This window comes from Erpetoichthys calabaricus, chromosome 7 (genome assembly GCF_900747795.2).
Source record: "Erpetoichthys calabaricus chromosome 7, fErpCal1.3, whole genome shotgun sequence".
NCBI classification, from domain to species: Eukaryota; Metazoa; Chordata; class Cladistia; order Polypteriformes; family Polypteridae; genus Erpetoichthys; species Erpetoichthys calabaricus.
In genome coordinates, this window is record NC_041400.2 from 167,901,722 (window position 1) to 167,915,128 (window position 13,407).

The 13,407-nt window shown below is 39.6% G+C and overlaps 1 protein-coding gene across 3 annotated transcripts in view; it reads right to left on the reverse strand.

The window, feature by feature from the left end:
- Positions 1-13,407, reverse strand: part of poc5 (POC5 centriolar protein homolog (Chlamydomonas)) — a 68,140-nt gene that overhangs the window by 33,252 nt on the left and 21,481 nt on the right. For all 3 annotated transcript variants that reach the window (XM_028805693.2, XM_051929514.1, XM_028805694.2), the window contains 2 exons: positions 11,281-11,460; positions 2,554-2,716 (listed from right to left, as the gene is read on the reverse strand). In XM_028805693.2, the coding sequence (XP_028661526.2) occupies positions 2,554-2,716; positions 11,281-11,460 (343 nt within the window). The remainder of the gene's footprint in view (positions 1-2,553; positions 2,717-11,280; positions 11,461-13,407) is intronic.

Sequence of the window (13,407 nt, forward strand, 5' to 3'; positions counted from 1 at the left end):
TCTGAAAACAGATTGTCCAATATCACAGTTTAGGGGAAGGCTACAAAAAGCTATCTCAGAGGTTTAAACTGTCAGTTTGAACTGTAAGGAAAGTAATCAGGAAATGGAAGGCCACAGGCACAGTTGCTGTTAAACCCAGCAGGTCTGGCAGGCCAAGAAAATTCAGGTGCGGCATATGCGCAGGATTGTGAGAATGGTTACAGACAACCCACAGGTCACCTCCAAAGACCTGCAAGAACATCTTGCTGCAGATGGTGTATCTGTACATCGTTCTACAATTCAGCGCAATTTGCACAAAGAATATCTGTATGGCAGGGTGATGAGAAAGAAGCCCTTTCTGCACTCACACCACAAACAGAGTCGCTTGTTGTATGCAAATGCTCATTTAGACATGCCAGATTCATTTTGGAACAAAGTGCTTTGGACTGATGAGACAAAAATTGAGTTATCTGGTCATAACAAAAAGCGCTTTGCATGGCGAATAAGAACACCGCATTCCAAGAAAAACACTTGCTACTTACTGTCAAATTTGGTGAAGGTTCCATCTTGCTGTGGGGCTGAGTGGGTAGATCAGGGACTGGGGCCCTTGTTAAAGTTGAGGGTCGGATAAATTCAACCCAATATCAACAAATTATTCAGGATAATGTTCAAGCATCAGTCACAAAGTTGAAGTTACGCAAGGGTTGGATATTCCAACAAGACAATCACCCAAAACACAGTTTGAAATCTACAAAGGCATCAATGCAAAGTGAGAAGTACAATGTTCTGGAATGGCCATCACAGTCCCCTGACTTGAATATCATTGAAAATTTATGGGATGATTTGAAGCAGGCTGTCCATGCTCGGCTGCCATCAAATTTAACTGAACTGGAGAGATTTTGTATGAAAGAATGGTCAAATGCACCTCCATCCAGAATCCAGACACTCATCAAAGGCTATAGGAGGCCTCTGGAGACTGTTTTATTTGCAAAAGGAGGCTCAACTAAGTATTGATGTAATATATCTGTTGGGGTGCCCAAATTTATGCACCTGTCTAATTTTGTTATGATGCATATTGCATATTTTCTGTTAATCCAATAAACTTAATGTCACTGCTGAAATACTACTGTTTCCATAAGGCATGCCATATATTAAAAGGAAGTTGCTACACTGAAAGCTCAGCCAATGATAAACAAAAATCCAAAGAATTAAGAGGGGTTCCCAATGACTGTACAGCACTGTTTAAAGGTTTTAGCTTTAAAAATAATTTTCTTGGACAGCCTAGGTATCTGTGTTGCTTTAAGCAACCCTATATAACATTACAATAAACTTAAGTACTGTAAATATTAATTACTGTATATACTCACGGATAAGTTCTCCCGCAGATAAGTTGGGACTTGATTTTATCGTATAATTTCTGGTATGTTATAATGTCGGTCGTATAAGTCAAATGCGAAAAACTCAAGCTATTGGTCCAAGAGATTATGATATGCTAACGCCCACCTGAGACAGTAACCATGGAGCACACTGCCTTTTTTTTCCTATGTGGGCGCTGCATCAGCTCATGCTCCTAACCCCTCTCTCTCTCTATAATATAATATAATATAATATAATATAATATAATATAATATAATATAATATAATATAATATAATATATAATGTGCCTACGTGACCACACGGTAATACCCAAACTATTCCAAAGTGATGTTTGCGCTGATTTCTGTTTTTTTTTGTATGATGGAGCGTTCGATCAGAAGAAAATATGAAGCTGGTTTTAAATTAAACGTGGTTGAATTAACAAAAGAAATTGGTAACTGTGCTGCTGCAACAAAATTCGATGCATCTGAGAAACTGGTGCGAGATTGGAGGAGGCAAGAAGAAAATACATAAATAAGTGTCACATTTTTGAACGGGCGTATATAAGTCGGGGTCTGATTTTATGATTGATTTTTCGGGGTTCAAGACCCGACTTATATGTTTGTACATACGGTAAATAAAAAGCAGCAAGATTTTTTTGTGTTGTACAAAATGTAACATGTGAAATGGCTAAAACACAACTGATCTAGTTTCCAAACCTTTCCTTGAGGCACCTCTGTCATTCATGTTTTTGTTAAATTCCAAAAACAGCACACCTGATTGAACTCACTGATTCAGCTAATAAGGTGTACCAGTGGTACAGCACCTTTCCTGGCACTGAAAAAAACAAAAGCAGGCTGGCATGATCACCCGTCACTGCAGACCAGGCAGTCAGGGCTTAATCTCTATTAAACTCTCAGCACCAGTCATGTTACACACCTGCTTGGGTTGAACTGCACAGCTCAAGAGAGAGGTTAAGCTTTACTATTGGACAGACAGCAGAATGCAATCAAACAGCACAGTGTGATAAGTTGAAATTCAAATGTACACATTATCATTGAACAACTTTAGATAAAGTGACAGAGCAAAAACAACTTTACATTATCATATTTTATTTTCAAAGTCCAATAAAAATATAAACTAATGATTGGTTCTATATTTTAAGTAGTGATGGTGAAAATAGAACATATGCAAAATATAAAGTATGAAGTCCTTACCATGCTCAGCTCTAGATTCTCTCCCATTAAACATGCTTAAAGCCTCCATATTCAACGCACACACCCCACGCATGAATGCCCTTTTCATAGATTCTTCGTATCGTTCTCTTTCAGAATGGAGCCTTTGGATCTCACGTCTCGCCTTTTCCAGAGTATCAGAAAGCTAGAAATTTTAAAAGAATAATTTAACAAGCAAATCAACAATACAATAAAACATATAGTGGACTGTAGGGGGTGTCAGTGAACCCCAAAACCTAGACACAACTGAACCAACACAGTTCCTGCTTCAAATAGTGTCCCCCCCCCCCCCTCAAAATACCTTTTACAGGCCTCTTCTCAACCCACAAATCCAATTGCCCTTCATTCTTTCTTGGCTAGCATTCATACCACAAGCAATTCATCCACCTAAGCATTAGTGGCCCTGCCAACACTGTGATGGGACACCATCAAGGAAAAGCTTGGGCTGCTACTGGAAGAGGCGTTGGTGATGCCATCAGGGGGTGTTTATCCCCCATTGTCTGAATTAGGATCCCAATGCCCCAGTGCAGTGATGGGAACACCATGCAAAAAAATGGTGCTGTCCTTTGAATGAGACATAAAGCTGTGGTCCTGGCAACCTTCGTAATGAGCAGGGTGTATCCTGATGTCCAGACTAAATTGTCCTTTTTGGTCTAGTCATTCTGGACCCCTAATCTTCCCTGTCTCTAACTGACTAACTATCCCTCATCCTTTAAACACCTAATACAATAATACAATACAGTTTATTTTTGTATAGCCCAAAATCACACAGGAAGTGCCGCAATGGGCTTTAACAGGCCCTGCCTCTTGACAGACCCCCAGCCTTGACTCTCTAAGAAGACAAGGAAAAACTCCCAAAAAAACCTAGTAGGGAAAAATGGAAGAAACCTTGGGAAAGGCAGTTCAAAGAGAGACCCCTTTTCAGGTAGGTTGGGCGTGCAGTGGGTGTCAATAGCCAATGTGAAATGAGCACACTGGCACAAAATGGCTGCCATCACATCATCATGAGGATGCTGCACATTGGTGACGGTTCAAGTGGTTTCCCACTGTATGTAAAATGCTTTGAGTAGTATGAAAATCAATACATAAATGTAAATAATTATTACTTCTCCTCCAGGCCTCACAGATAAGCTTTGTCAACTCCACGCCCAACTCTGAGTCACCTGGGAAAGGTGGAGTGACCATTTTTATCCTGGACCAAGAAGTACTTCTGGCACATTAGCACTGTAACCAGGAAGCACTTCTGACTCCAGCAGAACCTCCCCATCTGTGAAGCCTGCCCCCAACAGCTCCCTGTAGCAGCGCTCGAGGACCCCAACAGGGCTGTCCATCAGACCTACAACTCCCATGTAGCCCTGTGGGCATGAAAGCAGGAGCCATGCCAGAGGGATGCTATCACCCAGTGTATTTAACGGTAACACATGGCTCTGAAAGACAGCCTGCCTATGGTCTCCTGGAATGGCTTTCTGGCCGGGAAAAATACTACTAACCAACCCGGCCGGGGTACCCATCTGTCTGCATCCTCCTTTACTTTCTCCCTCTCAAAAATATGTTATTTACAAAGTTTACCATTTAATGATTCAGAAAAAATGTATGTATGTATGTATATATTTTGAGAAAAGTACTCAACCATTTTTTCCCCATTTTCTAAACATGTTTATCCAGTAGAGGTAAAGACAGTGTGGGGGCTATGTTAATAACATTCAGCACAAGGCAGGGCTCAACCCCGGCTGGCAGGCCAATTCTCCTTAGCACATGTTTACTCACACTCACTGGGCCAATTTGGAGTTACCAGTCAATTTAAGAGGTAAGCCAAGTACCCAGCAAAATCCACATCCACAGAGGGAGCGCGTGCAAACCCCAAAACGCACATGCACACGCACGCTCCCCAGACTGTGATTTAAAAGTAGGACTCTGATGCTGAGAGACAGAAACCATTCAGATTCATAATCACTTTTACTCGCCAGTACTTAATGTACTAGAATTTGACGTGGTAGATATGGAGCTGCTTATAACAGAACATAACATCACATACAAATGACATAAATAACAAAAGTTAAAAAGAAAAACTTCAAACAGAGTTGCAAGAATAGTACAATTATAAAGGAGATGTGCAAATGAAGTGTGCGTATAGTGTGTATGCACGTACACACACGTACATGTACTGTACATATACTGTAAACACACATCTTCATATGGTATATGTTTTAATCGACCTGAAGCATTTTCCAGAGGGGAGTTTTTAGAATAAATGATGAGCTGGGTGAGATGAGTCCGTGGTGATCTTTATGACATGGTTAGTGACACGAGGTGTATACTGGTCTGCCACAGATGGAACAGCACGGCCAATTATTTTCTCAGTAGACCTCAAAACACGCTGTAATTTAGATTTGGAGTGTGCCGTGGCTGAAACAAACCACACAACAATGAAGAATGTGATTACACTATCAATTGTGACTTTGTAAAACTGAACTAGGATTGGCTGGGATTTATTTAGTTTTCAATTCAGTTGTTTATTTTTGTACAACACTGTGGAGGGTTTTGATGCTAAAAGAGAGGTGTAACAATTTCAAAATGTCATAGGGGATGCCCAATTACTTACGTTAATGCCTGTTTGCAAAACTATCTTGGGAAAAATATGTGCTTGAGGCACATCATTTCCAGCAGACAATACATCAGACTGGCTGGATTTGCTAGTGATAGCCACCCCAAATGCTTATTACGTCTGTGACTTTGCTTTCTTTCCATTGACATGCTGGGTTGATGCTGTCATTCATCTTTTCATCCTAGAGATAGGATAATGGTTGCATAAAAGCTAAAGTAAAATCAGTTGGCAAGGATAAATTTCCAGATGATTCTGATTCTAGCGTTCAAGCACAGGTCATGTTCAAGTGGCATATGGCTGCATTTGGTTTAGTAGGACACATAAAAGTTTTTTGCTATGTATGCTTCTCTCAAAAAATTGAATCAGTGTCAAATGAGTGGTGCATTAGCGCTGTGATAGAGATTATATATATAGTGGCATGCGGCTAGGGGTGGTACCCAGTCGGGACACCCAAGAGGACTGGAGGAAAGAGGAGCAGGGACACCCGGAGTGCTTCCGGGGATACAGCCGGCACTTCCGCCACACTGGGGCGTGTCGGTGGAAGATTGCCAGAACACACCTGGGGGAACATAAAAGGGGCCGCCTCCCTTCATTCAGGGCTGGAGTCAGGTGGAAGAGGACGAGGTCTGGGAGAGGAAAGAGGCAGCCTGAAGAGAGGAAAGGCATTGTGTGTTGGCCTGGACTTGTGGGGTGATTGGTGTTGCAGCACTGGGTTTGCATGTTTTGACTACTGTAAATACTTATAAAATAAACGTGTGTTGGGTGACATAACGATGTCCGTCTGTCTGTGTCCGGGCGGTTTCCCACAATAATTTTTATATATATATATATATTTTAATTATATTATATATACACACATACATACATACACACACAGCACTAATGCACCATAGTGTGAACTTTGCTTGAATGGGCAATGCAGTAGGCTTGATGATCTGTAATGCTTTTGTGACACTCTGTTTCACAATCTGGCACCATTAGACACTAACTCCAAGGCAAAAACATTAACATTTGAAATATGAAAAGAAAAAGATTTTATTGCACACACAATCTTTGTCTAATTTGTGGAGGCCACATACAGTTTCTAATTATTCAGCTTTCAATGGCACTGACCCTCAGCACATGTTAATATAAGTGGGTTGTGCTAAAAGCATTTGTAAATTAAAACTTATAATTCAGTTCTTGATGAAGGGTGCAAAACATTGCAGGGATCTGCACGGGTCTCCTATCAAGAACCAAGCCTGGACGGGGTGCAAGTTCATTACAGGTTACTGCATGTTAGTGGATTATCTCATACAGTTCACATCTAAGTAGGAGCCCCTCTGTCACTTCTGCCATTAAATGTACACATTTTGTTTTGTGCTCCAGTCATATCCTTTTGGCAATCAGTAAATCTCTATTTCATTCTCAGGCTCAGAAAGCTTTATCTAGCTACTTGAAAATGTGTAAACTGTAAATTTATAGCATTTTGTGTGCAGCAGTTCTCAGGTGACCTTTTCTGTCATTCCACTTCTAGCTCCCCATGATTGAGGAGAATAATTACCTAAGACTGTGTGAAATGTGGCGCATATGAAACATGCAGTTTTCACGGAGTTTTTGAAGAATAATAATACACATGTGGTTAGCTTTTATTTACATGATATTATATATTTATATTGAGGGTTGCAAAATGTATATCCATTTTATTCATTAGTAAAAAGCTGCAAATCCTACTCAAAAGTTTGAATAAATACATTACTTTTCAAAGAATTTTAGACAACATTTATATGTTAACTGGCCTCTAAAGTCACAAGCCCTAGATACGTACACAGTTGCATCAATTCCCAAAACAGTGTGTGGTGGGAAATAAGAGTACAGTTTGAGTGATAATATTAGTAATAACATACTGTGGTGGCACAGGGATTAGTGCTGATGCTTCACAGATCTAGTGTCCTGCGTTTAATCCCATGCCTGGTCATGGTCCATGGTAAATTTTACATGTTCTCCCTGTACCTACACTGGTTTTAATCCCACATCTCCCCACCAAAAAAAAAAAAAAAAAAAAAAACACAGGTTGGATTAATTGGTGATTAAGACAGAAAAGGAATGTGGGTGTGAGCGTAAGTGGGCTCTGGTGTCCTGTCCAGGGCTGTATCCTGCCTCGACCCCAGTGCTATCAACCCCTAAACCAGGGGTATCTAACTCCAGTCCTGGAGAGCTACTGTGGCTGCAGGTTTTCATTCTAACCCTTTTCTTAATTAGTGAACACATTTTGCTTCTAATTAACTCTTTGCCTTAATTTTAATTGATGCACAACTTAAGACTCGGGTCCATTAATTATTTCATTTTTCCTTAATTAGCAACCAAACAATATTAGGATACAAAATGAACCAACATATAAACATCAACACGCGTCCATCACACAATAACTGAAAATAAAGAAAGTTGAAGGCCTCAGTAATGTTGATATGCTCAAGTGTACAAAACATTTTGACAGCGCTCTTAAAGAAAATCAACAGTTTTGAAAATGTCTGCCATGGCAGAATAAGCACCATGGAATTAAATAACAGGCTTAATTATCAATGAGAACTGGCTTCATATTAAGAAACTGAATGAAGTGAAGTTGATTGGAGTTTGAGGCTCCAACTTAGTTGGTCATCTGTTGGCTCACTTCGCATCAAATTTATGTTTAGGTGCTGTTTAAGGAAAAAAGAATCCATTCAGTGGTCAGAATCTCAAGAAAAGTCAATTAAAATAAAGGGAAATAGTTAATTAGCAGCAAAAACTGGTCACTAATTAAGAAAAGATATAGAATGAAAACTTGCAGCCACAGTAGCTGTCCAGGATTGGAGTTGGAGACCCCTACCCTAAACTATCCAGACATGGTGTAAGTGAGCTTGAGACTGTGATGTTACATACATAGTTTTGCATTCAAAAATAACTGTTAATGCTTTATATTGTTTTACCACGACACTCTTTAAACTTGTTTGTGAATTTCTAGTTGTCATTATTTAAATAGTTTAAAAAAAATTCCCCAGTGTGAATGCTTTGTATTTTATTATTCTAATACAACATTAAAACACGATGGATTGTAATGTTGTATAATGATATGGGTTTGATTTGCCTTTTTTGACACTGATTAGAAGAAAAAAAACTCTAATATCAAGTGACAACAGATCTCAGCAAAGAAGTACATAATAAAAATAATGAGTTACATAATTATTCACTCGTTCAAGTCAGTATTTAGTAGATGCACTTTTGCCAGCCTTGACAGCTTCGAGTCTCTTGCACAGGTTTCTCCATCAGCTTTACATATCTGGGCACTGCAGACTGCCGAAATGTTTTCCAGTTACATGGGGCTTGTGAATGAATAGTCTTTGTCAAGTCCAGTCATGAATTCTTGGTTGAATTGACGTCTGGACTCTGATTTGCACATTCCGGGACATTAATATTCTTGTTTTGAACCCTGTCCTGTGTAGCTTTGGCTTTATGCTCGGAGTTGTTGTCTTGCTGGAAAACAAATCATGAAGGTGCAGGTTTCTCGCAGACTGCATCAGGTCTACCTCCAGTATTCTGCAGCATTCACTTTACCCAGTACACTCACAAGTCTTCCAGGGCCTGCTGCAGAGAAGCATCCTCACAACATGCTTAATCTGTTTTCAGTTTTACATTACAGAATTTTTTTTTTGATCAGTGTCAAAAAAGCTAAATTGAATCCACTGTAATTCAAAGTTGTATAACAAAAACATCTAAAAACTTTTTATATGCACTATACTTCTTTAAAATCGCATCCTTTAAACTTGGAAGGTTAAATCTGGGACAGGACTACATATATACTTATGAACCTGAAGTCAAAGAGTGGCTGCTTAAATGGCCAGCTACAAAGCAAACTCATACTCGCACAATCACCCGTTATGTGACAGAAAAAAAAACAAGACGACCCGGTGGAAAACCTATGTAGATGCAGAAAGAGTGTACAAACACTTCATAAACCAGTTTTGAACCCACAAGTCAGTGCTAAGTGATATGCCATCACGCTCGTCTATGTTAAGACCTTCGCAAAATGCCAAGAACCTGTTATCTTGGGTCACACATTTCAGGAATGATCTGTGCTTAGACCCCATTGGAATAAAATTGCATGCTGATTTATCCAGCTTCTTCTTCTTTCGGTTATTCCCGTTAGGGCTTGCCACAGCAGATCATCTTCTTCCATATCTTTCTGTCCTCTGCATCTTGTTCTGTTACACCCATTACCTGCATGTCCTCTCTCACCACATCCATAAACCTTCACTTATGCCTTCCTCTTTTCCTCTTCCCTGGCAGTTTTATCCTTAGCATTGTTCTCCCAATATACCCAGCATCTCTCCTCTGCACATGTCCAAACCAATGCAATCTCGCCTCTCTGACTTTGTCTCCCAGCCGTCCAACTTGAACTATCCATCCTCGTCACACCCAGTGCAAATCTTAGCATCTTTAACTCTGCTACCTCCAGCTCTGTCTCCTGCTTTCTGGTCAGTGCCATGGTCTCCAACCCATATAACATAGCTGGTCTCAATACCGTCCTGTAGACCTTCCCTTTCACTCTTGCTGATACCTGTCTGTCACAAATTACTCCTGACACTCTTCTCCACCCATTCCACCCTGCCTGCACTCTCTTTTTCACCTCTCTTCCACAATCCCCATTACGCCGTAATGTTGATCCCAAGTGTTTAAACTCATCCACCTTCGCCAGCTCTACTCTCTGCATTCTCACCATTCCACTGACCTCCCTTTCATTTACACACATGTATGCTGTCTTGTTCCACTACTCTTTCCCATAACTTCATGCTGTGGCTCATCAATTTTATTCCCCTGTAGTTACTGCAGTCCTGCAAATCCCCCTTATTCTTAAATAATCGGCACCAGTACACTTCTTCTCCACTCCTCAGGCATCCTCTCACATTCCAAGATTCCATTAAACAATCTGGTTAAAAACTCCACTGCCATCTCTCCTAAACACCTCCATGCTTCCATAGGTATGTCATCTGGATCAACAGCCTTTCGATTCTTTATCCTCTTCATAGCCGTCTTTACTTACTCCTTGCTAATCCGTTGCACTTCCTGATTCACTAACTCCACATCATCTCCTCTTCATCAGCCTCTCAAAGTACTCTTTCCATCTGCTCAACACATTCTCCTCGCTTGTGAGTATGTATCAGTCTTTATCCTTTATCACCCTAACCTGCTGCACAATTTTCTTAGCTTGGTCCCTCTGTCTAGCCAATCGGTACAGGTCCTTTTCTCCCTCCTTAGTGTCCAACCTCTCATACAACTCATCATACGCCTTTTCTTTTAGCCTTTGCCACCTCTCTCTTCACCTTGCGCCTTATCTCCTTGTACTCGTGTCTACTTTCTGCATCTCTGACTATCCCACTTCTTCGTTGCCTTCCTCTTCCTCTGTATACTCTCCTGTATTTCCTCATACCAGCACCATGTTTCCTTTTCCTCCTTCCTCTTTCCAGATGTCACACAAAGCACCCTTCTTGCTGTCACCCTTACTACATCTGCTGTAGTTTCCCAGCTGTCTGGTAACTCTTCACTGCCACCCAGTGCCTGTCTCACCTTCTCCCTAAACTCAACCTTGCAGTCTTCCTTTTTCAACTTCCACCATTTGATCCTTGGCTCTGCCCTCACTCTCTTCCTCTTCTTGATCTCTAACGTCATCCTACAGACCACTATCCTTGCTGCTTAGCTACACTTTTTTTTATTTATCCAGCTTGAGCTCCCTAAATCCTCATTCTCTGACAGCTCTATTTGGAGTAACACTCAAAAGAATGCTACTGCTTAATGGACAATTTATGGTGATATCTTGCTCAAGTACAAGAATCCTAGTCCATCTAATATAAGACAATGGGAAAAAAATTAATATTTTAAACAAAATCAAAAATACATAAATTAACTTTATGAGGAACAATTTATTTATGTATTTGATGGAGCAGGTAGGCATTTATAAATATTGTTTCGATGAAACATTCTGAACCTCTGTCACCCTTTACCTCATATAAAATCTTCCTCTTTTTACTTGTTTTTGTGGATTTATAATAAAACCCTGAACTCAATAAATTTTGAAAAGTTTATGAACCTACTTCAACAATTCTCCCTTCATAATCAGTTGACAGCTGGAGACAGACTTCTTCGGCTCTGGCTTGACATGCGCGCTCCACTCTGTCTTTCCATTTCTCTTCAAGGACAGTCTGCCATGCCATCCATGGCTTTTTCAGTTGCACTAATCTGCGATATCGATCAGCTAAATTATTTGCATAAGCCTGCAAAAATAAGTTAACAATAACAGAATGAGCAACAATGAGAAAATTGCATTGTTCGAATCAACTGAACAAATAAATGTAAAATGTAACGTAAATGAGCCTTACAGAATCATAAATTCAATATGATAAGAACGTTCAGGTAAAAGATTACAGTTTCTATAGTTTGCACTATTCATTTCACACCATTCAGTAAACAAGATGTAAACCAAATATCTATTATTTGAACCTTTTTTCAATTTTGCCATTCCAGGGAGTGGAAGCCTAGCTCTGGATAAAAGTCAGAAATGGGATGCCATTCCATCCCAGGCCACACTTACTTATACCAGGTCTGTTAAAAATCACCAATTAACTGAACAAGCAAGTGTTGTAGGAAGCTGCAGTACCTGGGAAAAAAAGCATGCGGTTACAGGAGTAAGGCACATTCTTAAGGTGGGTGGAGAGCAGGATGAATTTTGAGTGACAAGGTAGCCGAATAAGCCAACAGCTGACAGTATCCTGGTAATGGTTTTCCAACCTATAAGAACCTTTTCTACATTAGAAAACTTACACTCCTGATCAGCTTATTCTAAAGCTGAAATGTATAGTATTTGTGATGCCACTGAAAAATAGCTTGACATATCTCTACTGTTGTTTAAATATATATGAAAAAATCAGGTTGGGAAGCTTTTGGCAATAAATCTCTATGATATGGGTATGAAAAGCAGGTTGTGCGTTTTCTTTTCAGCTTCTCCCTCAACATAGCTATAGGTTTGCTGAACTACATGGACACAAAATGCTAAAATATCAAAAATCTGTTTTTCTGGCTTGCTCCAACTACTATTCCAAATTAAAAGCTGAAAATACTAAAAATCAGTGTGTATTATAAAAGTTGCAGTATAACAAATGGGTATTCCAAACTGCCATTGAAAATACCTACAAACTTAGCAGTACATATTTTATGAAGTTCTTTCAGTATCAAACTTGTCTCCCGTAGTGCAGGCTATTGTAGAAATGTATGTAATGTCATAAATGAACAATAAATCTCTAAACAGTACTTTTCTAAAATGCAACCTGCCCCCACCAGTTCTTGACAGCATCAATATAGTAGATCGTCAGTTAGCAGACCAAATTATTTAAGGGGTGTTGGGGATAGAAGAGCAATATCCAAATATGCTTAATAATTTTAAAATAATTTCAATTGCATCTTTTCTTTCTAAAGTACCTGAAAAAGTGATGGACATTCAGCTTCTACGTGACCTTGATAATTAAAATTTACCTGGGAAGTTCTACTTTGGTTACAGAACAGAAAGAGCACTAACTCATGTTGTAAACCAGGGGTAGGCAACGTCGGTCCTGGAGTGCCACAGTATGTGCAGGTTTTTGTTCCAACCCAGTTCCTTAACGAGAACTCAATTATTGCTGATGAAGCACATATTGCTTAAGTGACATTTTAATGCTTCATTTTAGTGGTCTCGCTTGTTAAGGTTCTCCAACCTTAATTGCTTATTTCAATCTTAAACTGCTGCATTCAGTGTTTTAATTGCTCCTTATTAGCAATAAGATGTAAAACAGGGGTAGGCAATGTCGGTCCTGGTGAGCCGCAGTGGCTACAGGTTTTCATTCAACCCAATTGCTTAATTAGAAACCAATCATTGCCAATCTCAGACCTTATTTAATTTTATGGCTTGTTAGTCTGTGCAATGTAAGGCTTTTATATCGTAGATTTTTTTCCTTTCCAAGGATATCATCCAAATGATTTGAAGCCTAAAACAGATCATTTTCAGTCTGTCACATTTTTCTATTAAGTGTTTTATTAAATCAAACCGTGCATGATGAACACACACAGCTGTAATTGGAAAAAAGCTAGCTGGAGAACTGCTGGCTGCTTTGTCTTTTACATCTTATTGCTAATAAGGAGCAATTAAAACACTGAATGCAGCAGTTTAAGATTGAAATAAGCAATTAAGG